Source organism: Rattus norvegicus, chromosome 14 (genome assembly GCF_021556685.1).
Source record: "Rattus norvegicus strain SHRSP/BbbUtx chromosome 14, alternate assembly SHRSP_T2T, whole genome shotgun sequence".
Taxonomy (NCBI): domain Eukaryota; kingdom Metazoa; phylum Chordata; class Mammalia; order Rodentia; family Muridae; genus Rattus; species Rattus norvegicus.
This window is the reverse complement of record NC_141547.1, coordinates 84,705,001-84,727,203: the sequence shown is the minus strand read 5'-3', so window position 1 is coordinate 84,727,203 and position 22,203 is coordinate 84,705,001. Positions and strand designations below refer to the sequence as shown.

General features: G+C 45.3%; 1 protein-coding gene across 2 annotated transcripts in view; it reads left to right on the top strand.

Annotated features, from left to right (window-relative positions):
• Positions 1–9,074: 9,074 nt before the first annotated feature.
• The window catches only part of Znrf3 (zinc and ring finger 3), a 151,752-nt gene continuing 138,623 nt past the window's right edge, over positions 9,075–22,203 (top strand). The window contains exon 1 of one of the 2 annotated variants that reach the window (XM_087584353.1): positions 9,075–9,524. In XM_087584353.1, the coding sequence (XP_087440479.1) occupies positions 9,234–9,524 (291 nt within the window). In that variant the 5' untranslated portion in view covers positions 9,075–9,233. 2 annotated transcript variants of the gene reach the window in all.

The following is a 22,203-nucleotide window of genomic DNA, read 5'->3' as shown; positions in this document are numbered from 1 at the left end:
TTTCACGCAAAAGGCGTCAGGTAAGTGGAAAGCAGAGGGAAGACGCAGAGCAAAGTACTCAGCGGTTTCTATTACAGAAATTTCAACGACAGGGCCTTATGATCAGAAAACTGGTTTGCCAACCTTTCCAGATTTTTCCACCGTAAGTCTTGGGGGAAGACGGGAAGGGCAGTCTGCAGAGGCACGTGGGAAACTGCCTGCTGTGAAGGAGGAGCTGCTGTGTGTTTGAGAGTGGTGCAGGGCACACAAAGGATGGCCGGAAGGATGGCTTGGGGGGCCAATTAAGAAAAGCTTTCCAGGGGCTGGAAGGATGGCTCAGTGGCTAAGAGCACTGACTGCTCTTCCAGAGGTCCTGAGTTCAAATCCCAGCAACCACACGGTGGCTCACAACCGTTGCCCTCTTCTGGTGTCTGAAGACAGCTACGGTGTACAGTGTAATAAAGAAAATAAATCTTTAGAAAAAGAAAAAGAGAAGCTTTCAACTCTTAAGGCTTTTATTTTGTCACACAGTCAAGAGTCAGTCATTCATTTAGCAAATATTTGTGTGCCAACCGTACGGGAGGCATTTTGCCAGGATTACTACAGAAGCAAAAGGCACAGTATTTGTCCTTAGGAAAAGTGGTCTAGGAGGAGGAACCTCAAACGGTTTGTGGTTTGCACAGCACAGCAAGTCGCAAGTGGGCTCAAGGGGCAAGAATCTGGCTCAGGCACCTGTCCACCCTGGGGTGGGGAGCCAAGGAATGTCAGAGGAGTGGACTCCCCCCGATTCGTCGTTGCCTTTGTGGGTTTTCTGTGTTTAGCACCCCAGTCCAACGTTTCTTAAGCAAGAACAATCTGTCAAGATTCGTCTCCAAGTACCAGAGAACCGAAGTCAAATCTAGTCAGTCAGCATCTGCCTCTCCTCGGGCCACGGTGATTGGTTTATTAGGGTGTCAATCAAGTCTGCCCAGTGACAGTCAACCAATGCCTTGGGAGGACACTAAGAGGAAAGTAGCTCTTCTCCTGGGCATTATGGGTAATTTGGGAGACTTGTTCCTGAGGAGAGGCTACTCCTTCAGACAAATGGCATCACAGAGCACTGTGAGCGCGAAAGAAGTGGAACCTAATAGCATCCTTTGAGTCCCCAAGAAACTCTGTTTCTAGAACCAAAATTACCCCAGGACCTTGCACTCTGTTTTTCTGAGACAGGGTTTTCGCTGTGTAGCCCCGGTTGTCCTGGAACTCATTCTTTAGACCAGGCTGGCCTCGAACTCACAGAGATCCGCCTGCCTCTGCCTCCCCAGTGCTGAGATTACACTACTGCCCACCTGGACCTTGCTTTTTTTTTTTTTTTCTTTTTTCTTTTTTTTGGAGCTGGGACCGAACCCAGGGTCTTGTGCTTGCGACCTACCACTGAGCTAAATCCCCAACCCCTGGACCTTGCATTTTTATACCAGTTATTAACACATACACACACACACACACACACACACACACACACACACACACACACACACATCCCCTTTGGAGGTGAGGCAATCTAAATTGAGCTTCTGTCACCGTAAGTGAACAGGTTTCAATATATTCTGCTTCTTTATTTCCTAGACTTCACTTTTCATACTTCAATTATATATATGTATATATATATAATTTCAAAAAATGTGTGTATGTGGTGTGTGTATTCATGTACGTGTGCGCACGCGCATGTATGTGCGTGTATTCCACGTGCAGGAGACTTGAAGAGGTCAGAAGATAATTTGGATCTCCAGACACTGGGGTTAAAAACCGTTGTGAGGTAGCATGTGGGTGCTAGGAACTGAAGCTGGGGGTGACGGTGAACTTCTGACCTCCTGCCTCCATCTCCTGAGTTCTGGGGTTACAGACGTGCCCCACCATGCTTGGGACATGAGGTGCTAGGCAAGCGTTCTATCAACAGAGGGGCACCCCCAACCTCTACAAGTTTTGCCACATTTACTTACTTATTTTGGCCTTTTTGAGACAGGGTGCCCCGATGTTGCCTTGGCTGGCCCGGAACTGTGTAGATCAGGCTGGCCTCAAACACAGAGATCTGTCTGCTCCTGTGACCCAAGGGCTGGGATTGGAGGTGTGCGTGTGTAACCACACCAGACTCATTTAAAAATTCCTAGTTGCTTTGTTAAGTTCATAGAAAGTATTATAATGAGTACAGTTGGGGGCTCATATTCTCCTTCCAGTAGAATATTGTAAATATTTGTCCATAGTTTCTTTGTGGTTGAGGGAACTAGCCACACAGTTATATTTAAGCAGCGTTTAAAGTTGACACTGCAGAGCAGAGAGCGACTTTATCTACCAGGTTGCTGTTGAGCCAATTTTAGAGAAGGCCTTGACTTGGTCCTGCTTTGGTGGGATGGTCAATGTTGTGCCAACCAATGTGGTTAAGGGAGTGAAGTCCTCTGAGTGGCCATTCTGAGTCATGTGCTCACCTATCTTTGTTGTTTTGTCTTGGTTTTTTTTTTGTTTGTTTGTTTGCTTGCTTTTGTTTTTGTTTTTGTTTTTTTCTGAGACACGATTTCTCTGTGTGTTCTCTGTCCTGGAACTCACTTTGTAGACCAGACTGGCCTCAAACTCACAGAGCTCCACCTGTGCCTGCCTCTCCAGTGCTTGGATTAAAGGCGAGAGCCACCACTGCAGATAACCTACGAACTTTCTAAGCCTTGTATTCGACTGCTTCCTGCAGATCGCTTAGGCCAGGTCACAGAGCAGGTACTTCCGGTTGGTTGAATTCTCCCCTGTAAGCTGAAGTCTTCTGGGCACGGTATGGAACGCATGTCTCCACACTACGATCCAAAGGCTCTCCTCTCCCGTTAAATCACTTGTGTTAAGCCATCCCATCCGATACAGTTGGGTAAAACCAAGTAGGCAGCCTTTATTTCCTCTGGTTCCTTTTCCTTTTCTCGCCTAAAAGAGGTTAACCCACATAAAAGCAGCCGAGCTTGTCTCTCTTCAAAGGTCTAATGACCCCTCATCTCCCGCCAACCTTTCTTGGCCAAGTGGATATGTGATTACACTTCCAGTACGGTTAGCTGTGCCTCCTGGGTGAGGTCTGCTCCCCACGGACACTCTGCCTCTCCACGTGGTGCCGCTTCTCGGCTCTCGGTATTGCTTCTTTCTATATCTGCACAGACTAGACAGTTTCTCTTCCTTGAAACTCCGTCTTTCTTTCTGTGTCTTTTGAGCCACAACTGGCCCGTAAAATCTCTGAAACCCACTACAAATACTTTACTGCTTTTTTCCTTTTTTCCCTCCTCCTCCTCCTCCTCTTCCCCCCTCCTCCTCCTCCTCTTCCCCTTCCTCCTCCTCCTCCCCTTCCCCCCTCCTCCTCTTCCCCTTCCTCCTCCTCCTCCTCTTCCCCTTCCTCCTCCTCCTCTTCCTCCCTCCCCCTCCTCCTCCTCTTCTCCCTCCTCCTCTTCCCCCCTCTTCCTCCCTCCTCCTCTTCCCCCCTCTTCCTCCTCTTCCCCCGTCCTCCTCTTCTCCCTCCTCCTCCTCTTCCCCCCTCTTCCTCCTCTTTCCCCTCCTCCTCCTCTTCCCCCTCCTCCTCCCCTTCTCCTCCTTCTCTCCCTCCTTCCTTCCGTTCCTTTTCCTCTTTTCCTTCCTTCTTTTGAAAAAATCAAAAGAGCTAAGCGTCCCAGGCCTACATTTCCCATAACACCTAGGTGCTGGTGTAACCTTCTTAAAATGGTCAGGCATTCCCCAGGCCGCCCGCCACTCCCATGGGAGTTTCTGTTTGAAGCCCCACCATCCTTTACTGTGGCACTTGATGATTATTTTTGCTTACACCTGGCCAACTTCACTCACTCGCATTCCCGGCCTGGCCCCTGGAGCATTGTTTGAGTTTTGTGACTCCTGGTTGGGTGGCCATTGCAAATCAGGGGCAGGTTGAAGCAGGGTTTAAACCACCGATGAGTCTGGGCCCAGGTTGGCCCTCTGCCTCAAGGCTCAGAGGAGACAGAGATTGATGGTATACATCAAAGGCGGAAGAGACACTTCTAAGGGGTTTGAAAGAACTGCCGCTACTTGTCTGTATAACTACTATTGTACCTTTCAAGAGAATTATATGATGTTTAAATACAATAAATGAAGTTTCCAGAAATAGATATAAATGCTGTGGAAGAATGCTAGCATAGCTTAAATTTGAATTGCCTAAAAAGAAGTAGGATAAGATTCAAAGTCTTAAAACCATTTTGTAAAATAGTTAATGTGTACTTATATTTTATAGAAATCTTTTATTGACTTCTTTGTCTGCCGCATATAGTAATAACTGCTTGCAGAAGTAAGGAAAGCAAAAGAAAAAAGACGGCAGGAAGGTAATTGGATACAGGGACTGGCTAATATAACTATACGTTTAATCTTTATTTTTAAACTATTGGGAAAAATAGCACAGGCGGGCCTGTGTGCCTGACTTCTCCCAATGGTGACATCTTCTTCCATAGCTATAGGCCAATCCCTTTTGTCTTCTGGTGGCATGACCTCATACAAACCCCTTATTGCTATCCATGAGGTTTATTGAATGGATCTGTTTGAATGTAGAAAAGGAATGCTATCACTTGTTGATTTAGTAAATTTTCCATTTATCTTTATTCTCCCGGGAAGGTAATAAATATATGCACAGGGAACAAAATTCAAGCAGGTCTTAGTTATCCAGGGAAAGCTAGTTATCTATTTATTCTTGAAGATTTACTGGGTCTGGAGAGATGGCTTAGTGGCCAAGAGAACATAGCACACTTGCAGAGGACCCGAGTTCTAAGTACCCATATCCGGTGGCTTACAACTGCCTGTATTGCATATCACAGCTCCAGGAATTCCAAGTCCTTTTGCCTCCAAGGGCATGGGACACACAGACACACAGACTCACAGAGGTATACTTAATTAAAAACAATGCGTCTTTTAAAAAGATTTATTACTTTATGTGTATAAGGTTTTTTGCCTACAGGTATGTCTGATGGCCAAGGCAAGAAGGTGTTGAACGCCTGGTAGATGAAGTTAGGGATGGTTATGAGCCGTCACGTGGGCACTGGGAACTGGAGTCTCTGCAAGAGCAGCAAATGCTCTTAACTGGTGCGCCAACTCTCTAACCCCCACTGATGGCCCACACTGCCTTCCATGCAAAGTTCCACGAATCTGTTTTCCCCCATCCAAGCCCTTCTCTGTTACAGCGTCTTTTATTTTCACTCAGCAGTATATTTTGCACCAAAACCATATTCCATACACGTATTTACGGCACACACAGGGATGTGTACATATGTATCCTTTGTCTCGCCTGTCAGTGTATGTTTGAACTTCATATATTTCTTTAATATTTTGAGTTAGCATACAAAGAGATGAATTTCGTGGCGTAATTTCATGCCTATGTGCCGTTGTTCCATTTTCCCTCCTTACCGTCTGCCCTGTCCCAAACGTTTCCTTTTTTTTTTTTTTTTTTTTTTGTGGTTCTTTTTTCGGAGCTGGGGACCGAACCCAGGGCCTTGTGCTTCCTAGGCAAGCGCTCTACCACTGAGCTAAATCCCCAGCCCCCAAACGTTTCCTTTTAAATAGATGTTTAATATGTATCTGTCAGCGTGAGCCCATCACTGACAGTGCTGGGTAATACAGGATATACCATGTTTGATGACCGCGGTCATGCTTGTTCATACTTATCCAGCTTGTGGGCTCCATCCATATCATTAGTTCACCAGGCTTTTTTTTTTTTAGGATGTATTCTTTTTATGTGTATATGTGTGTATGTGGGCAGGTTTATACACACATGTGCATATACCTATGGAGACCGGAAGAGGTCATTAGATTCCCTTGAACTAGAGTTACAGGCGCTCGTGCACCACCCAATGTGGGCTGTGAGGACTGAATTCTTACCCTCTGCAGGAGCAGCAAGTGCTCTTAGCTATTGAGCCAACATTTGCAGCCCCTCCCTCATGCATGAGGGCCTAGGGCCTCATGAATGTTCGTCAAGCACCGTGCCACTAAACTCCATTCCCGCAGTGGCTGAAGTTACTATTCCCTTTTCTGCCTGCCAGATTTTGGGGAAACTTGGTAAACACCTCAGTTTCTAATAAGGTTCTCTCTCTGAGAGGCAGATCATGCCATTTGTGTGTTACTAGCCTGTGTCTTATTGATCATGGCTTGAAGCAGAGTTTCAACAATTAAATCCAATCAGGTATGGTAGTGCACGCCTGCAGTCCCAGTACTTGGGAGCCTGGTAGGGCAGGAAGGTTACTGAGAGAAAAGAGACCAGCTTGGGTTACACAGAGAGACCCTATATGAGAAAACCAAATATAAATAAAAACATCTGTCTGTCCATCTGTCTGTGTTGTGGGAGTTGGTTCTTTTTCTCCAGCATGTGGGTTCTAGGGAATGAGCTCAGGCCATCTGGCTTGACAGCAAGTAGGTCTACCCCAGCACCATCTTGCTGGCCCTAAACCAGGTTATCTTCTGACCCCTGTCTGTTTTGTCATCGCCACTGAAGTTCTGAAGAGAAATATTGTTGTTCTTCTTCATTCTCTCAGTTTATTTTGGTCCCATGAGGTCCAGTGCTCCTAGGCAGCTGCTGACGAGCTATCTTAAATGTCTGAAGAATGGGAGGGGTATGTGTTGATGAGCTTATCACTTGGTCATTTACTCTTTTGGTCATGGAACAAATATTTATTAGGTGCCTATTCTGCACCAGGCAGCTTCAGCCTAGGTAAGACCAGGGTCCTTGCCATAATGAAGAGATCACGAGAGCTGAATCTTTTTTTAAAAAAATATTTATTGGAATGTGTATAATGAGTGTTTTGTGTTTTGCCTGCCTGTATGTCTGTGCAACACATACGTGCAGTGTTTTTAGAACCAGGAGAGTGTTGGATTTCCCTAAAGAGGGTTATGAGTTGTTAAGTAGATGCTGGGAACCAAACTTGGATCCTTTGCAAGAAAAGCGAGTGCTTTTAACCACTGAGCCTTTTGAAAATTCTGTCTCTGCCTGCCTGCCTGCCTGCCTGCCTGCCTGCCTGCCTGCCTGCCTGTCTGTCTCTGTGTGTAAATGCAGATCCCATGAAGTTGTAGTTACAGGTGATTGTGAGCTGGGTACTGGGACTGAGCTTGGATCCTCTCTTGACCCAAGGCTTAATTTTTGTTTGAGAAAGGGTCTCACTATGTAACCCTGTCTGCCCTGAAACACCAACGTAGACAAGCCTGGTCTGAAACTCATAGGTCCACCTGCCTCTGCCGCCCCAGAGCTAGGATTAAAGGAGAGCTCCACTACATCAAGTGTGCAAAGGCTTAGATTTTTAACAGCGGTATTGAGATGTAATCTATACACTATAAAACCCATCCTTAGAAAATGTACAATTTGGTGGTGGATTTCAGGTATTTACAAAAAATAGAATCATCACCATCTAATTACAGAATATTTTCATTACCCTTAAGAGAAATCCATTAGTAGTTATACTACCCAATCCTCTTTCCAGCCCAGCAACTGGCAACCGCTAATCTTTCTATCTTTATATATTCTTGGCATTCATACAAATGGGAACGCTATATGCTTCACTCAGTATCTTTTTGTTTCATTCATTCAATATTCAGTATTTTATTTGCCTTTGATATTGTTATTTAAAATGCAATTGAAGACCGAATCTTTACTATGTTAAAAAATACCATTCCATTGTATGGATAGACCATATTTGCATATCCATTCATCAGTTGATGATGACCTCATACTACTAAGGATTATAATGCTACGCATGGGCTGTAATAATTGCTCTCCCCTTAAAGACTGGGCTGTCCCTTAGTGGGTGAAGTCACAATCCTTGGAACTGACAGTGCTCCCATCAGTGCTCCCAAGCAGTAACCACTGATTAAGCTTGGCTTGGGGAAACTAATGACTCTCTAGCTTTGTCAGTTACCTTCTGTGCCAAAGCTTTGGGTGGTCCAAATACAGTAACAGTTCTTCTGTGAGTTTCTTTTCAATTGTATTTTCTATTCAACACGTTGGCAAAACATTCCTTTTCAGTTTAAACTGTAAGCAGGATGAGTTGATTACTCAAGGAAACTCTCAATGACTTTTCTTTTTGTCTTAATATTTTGGGTGTGGTAGCAAGTAGAAGCAGATCACCCTAACCAAATATTTGCAAATATTTAAACAAAGCCATTCAGGTCAGGGAGGGAAGACACTGAGGAAGCAGAAATTGAGAGTGGCTTTTAAAGGAGGGTTGTGAGTCCCATAGATTTGCTGAGGAAGGAAAAAGCCTCTTCCAAAAAGTGGAAAGGAATTAGTTTATCTTCTGGGTGACTGGGGACGTCAGGACTCGGAGCACTTGTCTTTGGTATGTTTGGCAGCCGGTAGTCTATGCATTAAGCGTGTTGACTCTTCTGCCCTTTTGCACATAGTAAGACGTTTCAGAACTTTTGAAGGGAGTGTTAAGAGTGTCTTCAGGGCTGCGGAAAGATGAACCCCATTAGAATCTATATAACTTCTTCAAATTTTCCGCCACCTGTCCTCACTTCTTTAGTTGAGGGTAACTGTCTATATGACACCCAGGTAAGAATTGGACCTGTCCAGGCGGGTTGCAAACCGCCTCTGACTGCCGGGGCCTTTCGCGGTCCATGGAGGTGTTAGCGAGCACCGAGTGCGGGTGGCCAATAGTGCCGGAGCTGCGGATGAAGCATCCTTGCAAGGAAGGACAAGGCCTTTGACGCTCCAATGGCTGGCTCTAACTCCCGCACCAAAGCAGGGCGCACCGAGCGGGCGAACAGGTTGAGGACCTTAACTCTCCCGGTACTCCAGAAACTGCAGGGAGAAATGTCCGCCGCGGAGGGCGGAGCACAGACGAGAGGGTGTGGCTAAGGCAAGGGGCGTGACCAAAAAGACGACCTGGGCGGGGCAAGGGCGGAGGGGCGGGGCTGAGACTGAGTCGGGGCGGGACTCAGTAGATTGGGCGGGGCGGGCGAGGCCTTGGGCCCCACCTCCGCCGCAGGCGCGCCCGCCCCGCCTACCCGCTCCCCTCAGAGGTGGCCGCGGCCGAGCGCGGGGAGGGAGGGGAGAGCGGGTCACGACGCTGCGGGGGCGGGGATAACCCCTCACGTGGAGCAGATGAAAGGGCCGCGGCGCGACGGCCGGGGGAGCGGAGCAGAGCCTGCGACCCACAAAGCCGCCGCCGCCGCGATGGTGCTGTGAGGCGCTCGGTCCTCCGCCGGCCCGCGACTATGCCCGGCCGCGCCCGCCCTCCGCGCCCTCCCGCCGCAGGACCATGAGGCCACGCTCGGGCGGGCGCCCAGGGGCCCCGGGCCGCCGCCGCCGTCGCCTCCGCCGCGGCCCCCGCGGTCGTCGCCTGCCGCCGCCGCCGCCGCTGCCGCTGCTTCTCGGGCTGCTGCTGGCGGCCGCGGGGCCCGGCGCGGCGCGGGCCAAGGAGACGGCGTTCGTGGAGGTGGTGCTGTTCGAGTCGAGCCCGAGCGGCGACTACACCACCCACACCACCGGCCTCACGGGCCGCTTCTCGCGGGCCGGGGCCATGCTCAGCGCCGAGGGCGAGATCGTGCAGGTAGCCACCCGGGCCCCGCGCTCCGCCGCCACAAGATGGCTCCGGGGGCTGCGCCCGCCGACCCCGCTGCGGGCTAGCGGGCGGGCGGGGGGAGGCGCGGAGCCGGGCGGCATCCCTCCCGGGCAGGCGGGACAGGGCCTCCGGGGCACGGCGACTGAGGCGAGCGCACGTGGGGGCTCGGCCTCCGGTGGGTGCACCGCGCCGGAGTGGGGGTGGGGACGCTGTGCAGGGCATGGGCGCCTGGGCGGCACTCTTGAGTTGGCGGGACGTTTTTCTCCCTCAGGTGAAAGTCCCGGGAACTACCTGTTGAATGCCAACTTTGCAAAGGCGAGAGTTGAAGGATGGAGCGGCTTCTTAAAGGTCGCAGGCTTTGCTTTCCATCCATGTTTGCTCTGTTTTCGGAGCGACCAAGTTGCCGGGGTGCACATTTTCAGGTTATTTTTGCTGAAATCTACTGGCAGCCTTACCTGGACACTAACCCTCTGGCAGGGCTCTGGACGGGCAGCAGCAGGAGGGGAGCTGGCGGAGCTGGCTGAGGAGTGGGAATTGGGAGAGCACTGTAGTGGCGGTGGTAGGCAGTCTTCACTGCGTGCCTCAGATTACAGTGGATGAGAGAGACCGCAGGCTCGCCCCTGGGTCAAGGACTAATACCAAAGAGGCCTGCAAACCGGAGCCAGGGTCTCTCGCTGACAGGGCCTCCACCTTGCTCCAAATGAAAGAAGTTTGCGTTCCAAAGGAAGCTGGCTTAGGAGAGCTTTGAGCTGTCCCCAGTCTTTGAGGAGGGACTCTCAACTGAAGCCTCTGCTGATGGATAGCTGCATAGATTTCCCGCTTCCTGGACCATGATTTTTATCAAGTAACATGTTCCAGGGCCAGCGCACTTACGGCTGTTAGGTGCACCTCTGGTAGGAGTGATCTGATATGGTTGGCTTGTCTTTGGATCTTTTGGAACTATAAAGGCCTATAGTTTGGATCTTCGGTGCTTTACTCTTGGGTGAATTATCAAGAGAAAGGGGACGGTGTGGGATGACTACAAAGCAGCTCTGAGTGTAGGCATGAGGGTGAAGCTGCACCCAGAGCTTTGAGTTGATAGGGCACGTGTCAGTACAGTGTAGCTCCTTAAAGGTGTGTGTCCTTCCAAAACTGGAGGAGGACCCTGTACCTGTGATTAAAAAGCATTGTTCTGTGGTGCTCTTATTCCTATCTATAGAAAGTGAATTACATGTTCGACCAATTTCTGTGACTACAGATGTGGCTGTGCTGGGGCTTCTCCCTCTCACAGTGTATTGCCGCTGTCATTAACATGCAAGCTTTAGAGAGGATGCGTTGCCGAAGATACTTAAACATCTCTATTGCAGGCTTTAAGAATAGTTTGAATTTTAAATCTTGCTTCTTGTGAGTCCTTGTCTTTCTTTGAGGCTTTCCCTGTGCCCTGATGGCTTTAGAAATGTTTGATTTACAGCCTTGGGGGCCGAGAGGGGAGCGGTGGTGGCAGCTGAGGGGGAGTATGTTTTAACGTGGCACTTCACTTTTTGAAGGAGACTTTTGAAGTTAGAGATTTTTATCAGCAGTGTTTAAACTTGAGCCATTCTCTGTGGTAGTTTGTCTGGGGAGCTATTCATTATGCATAATGCTGTGCTTTGCAGATATTCTTGGGATCACCATTTAATACAAAATTAGCAGTTTAAACACACCATTTGTAACTATTTTATCCTGACAAGTAGAGAGATAATGTGTGAATTTGGCAGGACTCTGCTCTCTTGAAAGTTTTTGAAGTGCTTATCTAATTCTTTTGTAGTCTACTAGACTCACACCTCCCTTCCAAATTAAGTCAACAATCACTAAGGGGAGAAAAATGACTTAAATGGTATTTAATAAGTTTACCTGTTAAGCAATCATTAATGATGTCCTTAATTCTTTTATAACTGCAGTGATATTGATGGGCTTATCTGAACTCTCTGAAAAGAATAGCCTTTGGTACACTCCACAGCTTTAATAAGTTTGTTGTGGTCATCAGTGTGTTGAACTGTGTGTCCTCAGACGAGCACAGTGTAGCTTTCAGAGCTGTGTGTGTATACACAGACCGGTGTGCTTTTACTAGTTCTGTGAATACTGCCAGACTAAAGGAACTGTTGTGGCTCCTGCCTACCAGCCCTGGAATAAGTTTTGTAAGGAAAGCCAGTGTTTTAGGACTGCTGAGAGGGAATATAATGAGAGCATGTGTGATAAGAGTGTAGAAGAAACAAAGCCAGTCTTTAATTTCAGATTAATCATGTTTCCTAAGTACTCATTGAACTTCTGAAAACCACCTTTTGTTTTATCACCTGAAAAACTTCATGGTTTGCCCTTTAACAAACGTTTTATGGTCTTCTGTTTGGTTTCTGTTAACTAGAACTCAATAGTAAGTAGCATGTAGCATTGCTTTTATTCTCAGTGGGATTCCAATATTGTCCTTAATTGGGAAGAGAGGAAAAAAGCTGCTTGAATGTTCCTCTTTAAAAATTCTAAGAAATATTTTGTAGTACTGATATATTCCCGCTACTTGCCAATGAAAGTGTGTGTGTGTGTGTGTGTGTACGTGTGTACGTGTGTACACACAATAGATTCCTTATCATAGCCCAGCCAGCCCAAGGACCTGTTCAGTCTTTATCATGGGTGAGGGGAGGAGGAAGCCCAGATGTGTGTGCTTGTTTAGGAGTAGCATTAGATTAGTAATTCAGACTTGGAGATGAGTGTATTTTAGGTGTAAATCGTTATCCCAAGGTCATTAGTGTAGTCTGTATGAAGACAGGGCTGTTTGTGGGTTTTGGGTTTTTTTTTTTTTTTCCTATTTTTAAATTTCTAGCTGTGAAAATTGTGAATAGACTATTTGGTGTGAGATTAATGACTTTTATTATCATGCAGCATTATGGCTTGTTTGCATTTAAGCAGGTCAGTCATCCAGCTAAGTGCTAGAAGAATTACCCTTTAGCCGTACTTTTGCAGTGTGGCCCTTTAAAGAGCTTTCAGACACACTGGTACATATTTCATCTTTAAACCACTGTGTTGATGTTAATGAAATGATTATCTGAACTTCAAACTTGGCTGTGCAGCACACATGGTTGGTGTTGTTAAATAAGGGGCCCGATTAAACGCTGGCTAGTGGTGTGTAAATTGGCTAAACAAACAAGAAAATTTGCACTGCTAGAAATGAAAGCTTGTTTTAAAGTGGAAATGCCTATTTCTCCCATTGAAGTCAAATAGCTAGAAACATCAAGAAATTCATTTGTAAAAGAACAGGAATGATTGCTTCTGTGCAACTTTAAAATCAGTTATTCTGGACCCCAGGTTAAATGTTTGGTGAACTTGAGGCTGAGACCATGAACTAAGGAAGTTCTTCTAGCTGTTAAAGAGTGAAAGGAGAGCTGCGGGGTGATTAGATAGGCTGGGTAACTAAAGGTATCACAGGGAATAATTGTAGGAGGCTAATTCCTCTGCCTTGTTTCCCTGTCAGTGTGTTTTTACAGTTCAGCATTTGATCAAGCACTTTCTTTTCATCTCCATTTGAAGTTAACTTAATAGGCCTGCCTCCAAAAATTGACTTGGCCTAATAGAACAATTGCACGCTGACAGCTGACTTGGATTTACACAGAAAGGGCCTGCCGACCGTCTTGTCAGATGGTCCTTTATAGGTTAAAAGCAAGCATTTCATTGTTGAGGGGGGTGGTGGTGGGGGTTGGTTGGTAAATTCCTAGGATCTCTTCTCTGGTTTTATACCCTGAGATCTCATGGGAATTACCAGTAATTCTGCCTGGGGATGGAGATTAGAGTGTGGAGGAAGCAGCCCTGGCCCTGCTGATGCGCGCACACACACACACACACACACACACACACACACACTTTAGTTACAATTGTTTAGTCCTTTTTACAGAGGAAGAAACTGAGGCAGAGAGAGTTTGTTTCTCTAACCTGACAGCAAATTGTAAAACCTGAATTGAAACCATGGCCTGTCTTTGTTCTTTTTTTTTTTTTTTCTTTTTTTCTTTTTTTCAGAGCTGGGGACCGAACCCAGGGCCTTGTGCTTGCTAGGCAAGCACTCTACCACTGAGCTAAATCCCCAGCCCCTCTGTCTTTGTTCTTGTCAAATAAGTAAAACTGAGTTTGTTAGGATTTTGACATTTAAATCAAATCTAATTTCTCATAATTTGTATTTTGTATTGGAGTTCTGTCAGGCCAGTGTGTAACCCCCCCCCCCCATGATATCATTCACACATTCTTGTGAATGGGTGTGTTCATTTTCCTGATAACTTCCCAAGAGGAAAAGAGAAGTTCCCACCTAGTACTTGTCTTTGACTGGTCCAGCACTAAGAATTTAAATAGAAGACCGGGAAGATAGCTCAATGAATAAAGGTAGTTGCTATCAAGTTTGACTAAATTTGATCCTTGAAATCCACATGGTAGAAGAGAACCAGCTCCTGACAGTTGTCTTGTGACCTCTGCCTAGACTCTGTGGCACACATGCCCTTCTCATAAATGTAAAAAAAAGTGTTGAGTGAGGTAATAGGTCACTCAGGCTGGCCAGGATTGGAGGGAAGCCTGCAGCTTTGCAAACCTCCATTGAGCATATTTATTTGATAGATGTCTATCAAAAGCCTATCCTGTACAGAACAACACTACAGTACTGTAGTCCTCTGAGATAGACTCGTCCACAGATAAATAATAATCCTTACTGAGTTTTTCACAGAACTGCACCATCATGCCCGTAGGCATCTATATCTCAAATGAGTTTGTGCATCTATGTCCTGATAATTCTATATTATCCTTGGGAGAGAAGAAAAAAAGTAACCAACACTCAAGGAATTTTCTACATTTAGATCAAGTGGAGGAAGAGATGGGAATGAAAGATTTGATAGCAAAGGGTTAGAGGTGTTCCTTTCTACCATTCACTGCACAGTGAAGTGGACAGCTGCTGGCATTGGAAGGCTGCAAGAGTAGCCCCTGCCTTCTGGTGAACCCAAATCTCAGGGAGACAGGTCTTTATAGTCAAAAGACTCAGACTATAGTCAAAAAACTGTCGTGATTGAAGCCCTGGTTTCATCCCCCTGCAATAGAAGAAAACAAAAATTTACCAAATTTAATGCATCAGATTTAGTGCAAAGCTAGAAAGGTCAAGTGCCTTGTTTGGGCCATATGTGACAAGAGTAGGGACAATCATGATTAACATTTAATTCCTCTAAGTCCAAGGCTCGGAGCCTCTCTGTTCACCCTGGTAAAGCCCGGCATTGTCTCATGGAAGAGTGGGTCCAAAAAATATGGCTTATGATTAAACTAAGGGAAGCCAGACATTCTTCAGTTATACATTGAATTTACGTGGTTACTTTTCTTCTGGTTACTTAAATTTTGAGTCTTTTCAGATTCCTCTGTCAGAGCTTTTAAAATAGCTATGGGGAAGTCGGATAGTAGCAGCCATACCTTTAATCTCAGCAGGGGCAGGTGGATCTCTGAGTTGGAGGCCAGCCTGGTCAGCATATTGAGTTCCAGGACACCCAGAACTGCACAAAGAAACTTTGTCTTGAAACAAAACAAAACAAAAGTAGCTGTCAGGGATGGGGGAGATGGCTCAGTAGGTAAAGTACTTGCAGTATAAGTCTGAGGACCTGAGTTCAAATTCCCGGGACCCAAGACAGAAGCTGGGCAGGTAATATATACCTGTACTCTCAGTGCGAGGAAGGTAGAGGCATTCCTTTTGGGTTATTGGTTAGCCGGTCTAACTGAATCAACAAACTAGGCCAGGGAAAGACCCTGTTTCAAAACCTAAGGTAAAGGGCAGCTGAGAAGGTGCCCAGCATTGACCTCTGGCACTCACATGCACATATAACGTACGTACACACACACACACACACACACACACACACACACACACACACACACACACCCCAAATGAAGCCAGACACTGGTTGTGGTTCCACATCTCTAATTCCAGATACTTAGGAGACTGAGGCAGGAGTCTCAGGTTAGACTGTACAGCATAGCAAGAAACACTAAAGACAACAGCAACAAAACCCAGGCCAAAACAAAAGAACCTACTAATGTGCAGATACTTGCCATGTAAGGCCTTAGACACAATGCTTTGCTTTAATTTTAACAGACGTGGTTGATGGCAGTTTTTAGATTAGTCAGTAGCAAAGTGGTACCTGTGACAGTCACTGAGCAGTTCTGTAGCAGATCAGATTCAAACTGATCTTACCAGTGCTGAGAATTTTTGTTTGTTTTTCTGAGGTTGCCTCACTTGGTACTCTTTTGTGATAAGGTTATATGGACTGATCTTGGAATTCAAATTTGAGTTTAAACCTAAAACCATTGACTGAGAAACGTGTTTGTAACTGAGAAACTAGAGAAGTGTTTTCCTTTCTTGTCACTTCTCCTAGCTCCCACAATTACAGAAGGCTCATTCCAACTTGTTTTTTTCCTAGAGCCAGGCTCATAAGTTTTTGAAGACAGTGACTGGAAGTGCCTAGCTATGGCTGGATGGCCCTTGTACTGCCCTGGGCAGTTGGCAAAGCTGGAATGGCTGAAGCAGCCTGCCCTTTACAGGGATTTCTGATGTGAGACACACCTCATCCTGTGGCTGACTTCAGCCAGTCAGGAGTCTGTACCACTGTCTTCAGAGAGAGTATGTCCCTGTACATTGCTTCCTTTCTTTGCCCAGGCTGTACATTCTCTGATGATTAAAAGATTTTAAGAACCTGAAGCTGTGGACTGTCACTGCCTTTTCCATTAGCAGAATTCAGCAGTGCCTTGCATTCACCAGATCCCAGATGGGGCATAGCAGGGAACATGGATAAGGCTTTGCTTCTGTCTACAGGCAAGGTGTGGGGACCAGACAGAGAGCTACCTTACCCTGAAACTTTGTCTGATAGGACACAGCCTAGAGTAGACTGTGGGATCCTTGAGAAAGTTTGGTGCTGGTGCTAAATTTAGGCTGGACAAGCCATTGTATGTCATAGCATAGTATGTGGATTTAAGCAGTCTGGTCTTTTCTAACTAATTTTTACTTATCTTTGAGGTTAAAGCTGATAAAACTTTTGTGGAGACATGCCTTTGTACCTGTCAAACAGACAGGCAAAAGGCAAAGAGTGGAGGTTCTTTGTTCTGTTTGTAGGCTGAACTAGATGTTTTAAAATCTTACTTTTAGCAGCTCTGTTGACTTATGATAGTGTGAAAAGAATAAGGTCAGCTGGCCCATTGTGGTTCAAAGGAGAGCTTTTTATTTTTATTACTCTTAAGATGTGTTGTAAGAGTTGCTATTAATTCCCTTCTCTGTAAAGCAGCCAGGGTGATACGGTTATTTAGAAACTGAATGTGTGAGTTGACTTGGTGAAAGTAAACTTTGATGATACTAGAAGTTTGAGGAGAAAATGTTGGAATGGGAACTTGCGGTCTCTCAAGGGCTGCTGCATTTTGAAACTGGAAAAATAAGAATGGCTGAGTTTTAAGTACATGTAAGATCCCATCCAGTGCTGTAAGACCTGATTAAAACACAATTTATGAGGCTGGGAGATGACTCAGTTGGTAAAATGTATATCATGCAAGCATGAGGACCTGAGTTTGAATCCCCAGCACTCACATAAAAAGCTGGCTGCAACAGTGTGTGCTGTCTTCCCAGTGCTGGCAGGGAGAGAAAAGCAGATCCCTGGAGCTCAGGCCAGCATATCTGAGTTGATGAAACCCTGTCTCAGAGAAAAGTTGCTGGGGAAGACGCCATGCCAATGTTGACTTCAGCTCTCCATGTACTGGCCAAAATATAAGAACACATACACGTATGCATCACACACACAGTATAATTTTATTATAAAATACTTGGGAAATACAGAAAATTATGGAAAAAACCCTTATTATGTACATGCTGCTTTCTCTATGAGCTGATTGAAATTTTAAAGAAAATTGGAAAAACATAGTGGTGATAGCCCTTTGTATGCTTTGAGTGTTTAATTGTTATTAAATAGTCTGAGGGGCTGGAGAAATGACTCAGCTGTTAAGAGCACTGACTGCTCTTCCAGAGGTCCTGAGTTCAATTCCCAGCAACCACATGGTGGCTCACAACCATCTGTAATGGGATCTGATGCCCTCTTCTGGTGTGTCTGAAGACAGTGACAGTGTACTCATATACATAAATAAATCATTAAAAAGAAAAATAGTCTGAAACATTTTCAGAGACCATGTCACAGGTTAGTATCTTCTGTTATAGTCCTACTGTCAGGGAAATCCTTAGAGCGGGTGAGTATGAACATGTTTAAAATTCTCATGGACATTGTCAGATACCTCTGCAGAAGGGCTTGTGCTAGTTCATACCCCACCAGTTAACATGTGTGGAGAATGTGTACCTTATGAAAAGTAGTACAAGAAAAAAAGATAAGGTGGAAATGTGTATATTCCTGTCATTTAGTAAATAGCAAATGCTGCTCTTTTCTGTTAGCATTCTGAGTGATAGCTAGTTCTGCAAAGAGAGGTGCTGTTGGTAGCCTCTGAGTGCCTTTCCTGCATGTGTCAGTGAGCTTGTTTCTGGAGCAGTAGATTGTGCCCCTCCTTTGGGCAAGGTGGTTGTCCATTCCAAGTTGACAGAGCTTGGAGGTCTGCAGACTGCAAAGCGTGGTACGAGGTAAAGCAAACTTGCTGCTCAGGGGATGCTATTGCCTTGGATGTTTTCTACTAGACCTGTTTATTGATGAGTAGTTCTCTGCTTATGAGCAGCCTGGGTTCAATAGAGGCCAAGTGAATTGACCTCAAATTCTAAGTGACACTGTCAGTTATTGGTGAGTAGATAGAGTCAGGTATCAGACAAACTCTGTGGCTGAAAGAAACTTCTAGAAAAGTGGTTCCTCTTAAGTATCTAGAAATTGTATATATAGATCAGCTCTTAGTGAGAAAAGGAAACATCTGACAACACCAGGTCATCTGACAACATAGTAGAGGAACGGCTAGCTCTTCCTTTGAGTTGGTTAGGAACCCTTCAGCTCTTAAGTCCCTCTGGTATCACCTGGCCTGCGATGGACTTTGCAACCCTTTCTATCTCTGAAAGCTCTGAAGTTGAACTCTAAAGATGTGTTTCTTCAAATAGCCTGTGTGTTCGATGTCCATCACTGGACCCCAGGAACCTCATACTGTGTTCTTGAATAAAGCTGCACTGGTTCTAATGTGAGCGAAGTATTCTTCTTTCCTTCCAAGACCATTTCCTATCTAGCCAAGGCTGGCCTCAAACTCATGATCCTCCTATCCAAGTACGGATGTTGTCCTACCACTCACAGCTGCTTTTTCTTTATTCTCTGCCTGCTTCACATGCACACACAACTTGCTCTCCTTCCCCTCACCCCCAGACAGTCTTACTGGAACTTGCTATGTAATCCTGACCGTGCCTTTCCCCTCCAACTACTGGGATTATAGGCATGCCCACCATTTGTTTTGGATTATGTTTTTTCCTTTCCCTCTCTCCTCTTTTTTTTTTTCTTTCCTTCCAGTACTGGGGTTTAAACCTAGGACCTTTATGTTTAATTCTCAACCCCCTATTGGAGTTCTGTGAGACCAAAGTCTTGGAGCCATTTGGTCTGTTTGTAGGGATCTTCTCCCCCAATCCTTTGCTAATATATACATATACATATTCATACACATATACATATATGCAAAAAAGTATAAGTATGAATGTGGGTGCTGGTGTCCTCCCAGGTCAGAAGTGGGTGTTAGGTCTGCTGGGACTGGTACAGATGGCTATAGACCACCCTATGAGTTCTAGGAGTTGAATCCATTTTCCTCTGTAAGAGAACAAGTGCGTGGTTGGGGATTTAGCTCAGTGGTAGAGCGCTTGCCTAGGAAGCGCAAGGCCCTGGGTTCGGTCCCCAGCTCCAAAAGAGAGAGAGAGAGAGAGAGAGAGAGAGAGAGAGAGAGAGAGAGAGAGAGAGAGACAGAGAGAGAGAGAGAGAGAGAGAGAGAGAGAGAGAGAGAGAACGAACAAGTGCTCTTACAGCTGTGCTAACTCTCTAGCCTTGTATGTCTGTTTTTATTATGTATGTATGCTTGCTTGTTTGTTATTGTTTTGAGTTTAGGTCTTACTCTGTAATCCAGACTGCCTTGGAATTTACAGTGTAGTTCAGGTTGGCCTCAAATTCATGGTAATTCTGCTTTAGTCTCCCAAGTATTGGGATCACAGGCATGAGTCACCATGCTCAAGTCTTGCTTTTTTTTAGTTACAAGAGATGCTCTGAGGTGGCCTTGTAAGTGTCATGACTCATCTCTCCTTTAGCATAAGTGAACTGGGTGTGAGGGTGTAAGAGAGGCTGGGCTTGGGGCTCCCTCACAGTGCTCTTTCTAGAACAGTGTTCTACTTTGGTTCAATTCCAGGAAATCTCTAATGAGCCTGGAGCTTTAGAGTCCCTAGTGCACTTTGACTTGTATTGTCTTTATTATTCTTTTCTGGGAGTGAATTCTGCTCCAGAAGGCATTCTACCATTAAAGGGGGTCTTGGTTGCCAGAGCTTGTCCATACTTGACAGAAAATAATTTTCTTTGTTCCTAATGCATATTTTTCTTTAAATGCATTTGACATTGTGTGTATATCAGCTTTATGGATGCCCTTCCACTATCACTGGGTACCCAGAAACTTGGCATCTTTTTCCAAAGCACCTCAGTCTTGGTGTGGATGGTGAGCAGACAGTTAGTGGAATGTGAAGAATGTTGCAAGCTTGATTAGCAAAACTTCAAAGTAGAAGTTATCTGGGGATTAAGTCACTGCCAAAGGTGTCCTCTGGATGGTGTTTGCTTTGCCCTGTCTTGACTTTACTTCCTCTACTTTTAAAGTTATATTTCTTTTATTTTTAATTATGTGTATCCATTGGTGTGTGTATATGAGTCTGTGGAGGCTGGAGCTAGTGAGCTGCCTGAGGTGGTTGCTGGGAACTGAGTAAGGGTCCTCTTCAAGAACAGCACATCTGCAGTTCTGCCCTTACCTTCTGCCCTGTGATGCCTTAGTCTCCTTTCACTCCCTTACCTCCCCTTTCCCACCACATTTATCTTACTGCAGTAACCTCTGAGCATATCAGCCTTGGTCAGAATCCTTGATTATTCTCTGAAGGATGGGTCCTGTGCTTTCTTCCACCTGTGCTTTCCTTCCCATTGCCCTCCTGCTGAAAACATTGCTGTGTGTCAGCATTCCTGCTCTCTGTCTTGCCTTTGGCTCTTTTTACCCTCTCCCAGCTCCCATATGAAACCAAAACTTCTAGTCCAACCCATCAAATGCATTCTAGTTCCACTGGTACATAGCCTTTGAAGCAGAACATTCCATCCCTCTAATGTTTTGCATGTATCTCTTTAAGATAATTACTGAACTAAAATGCTTCTAGATCTAGTACTTTGGAATAACATAGAAAGGGGAGTGTTAGTGTAGGAGAAAACAGCCTGTGGCAGAGAACTGTCTTATGTAGAAACTAGAGTTTCACACAAGCAGTTCTCAGACATCAGTGTGTCCTAGGCTACTCCAAATAGTTGGGGTAGACCAGACTTCTAAAATAATTTCACCTTCCTGGGTGTGATAGCATTCTCCTATGATCCTAGCATGAAGAAGGCTGAGAGAAGGATCATGAGTTGAGGTTAGCTTATGTCAAAACCAGTCAGCCAACAAACAAAAGCCAACCATCATCCAACCAAATAAAATCTCCACCTTGCTTGTGCTGTCTTTGACAGCCTCTGCCTCCTCCCAGCCTGGAATGTGACTGACTGCCTTGGGCATGTGTTGTGAACTTGTTGGAGAAGCAAGCATTCAGCCTGACTCTAGACTTTAAGGATGTATCTAGTTAAATTAGTATATTTTAGTGTCACTGACTCACTAAACTCAAGAACAAGAACAAAACCTGGTGCTTTGGAGAAACTGCTCTTGAGTGACCCACCTGTAGCAGCTATGTGTGAGTTCTTAAATACATGCTGTATGTTCCTTCAAATAGTTTTTGCCTCTTTGGAAGTTGTGTCATGGGCCTTGATGAAGGATGACAATATTGTTCCTGAGGACTGTGTATTAGTCTTAGATCTCAGTTTGATTGTTTTTACTCTATGGAGCCTCTATAACCAGAAAATTATGAAATTATTGCTTCCTCTACTTGTTGGAGTGCTGAGGTTTTCTTTTTGTTTCTCTTGCTGTTTTTTTATGGGGTAGTGTGGGACACATGGACACCAGTGTCTTTACGACTATTCCGGAAGCGATATAGAGTGTGTTGTATTTTACTTGTATTAGAGGATTTTCATGGCTGCTTTTCTGTGGCATGTCTTTTCCAGGTATGTTCCAATGCCCATCAATAAATGCCACCCTTGCTCTAGTTACTAAATGAACAGATAAATACATGGTTTTGAAGTTTTGGTGTAACTAGATTAAATGTCTAGGACACATGTGCTGGTGTGTGGTATTGAACACACAGTGTGGATGATTTTGGGTTGTAGAGGCAGGGGTAGTTTTTGCGTTTCCTCTTATGTTTAAATTTGCAGTCTCAACATTTCATCACTCTAGGTTCTCACATTTAATGGATATTTATGTTGAGCTGTGTTCTATATGAATGTGAAGGTTTTTTTTTACTTGATTATAACTTGCTATATACTGTGGCCAGGAGTGCCCTACAGACAACAGAGTTGGCATATGTTTCAGCGTGCCAAGCCTCAGCGGATGT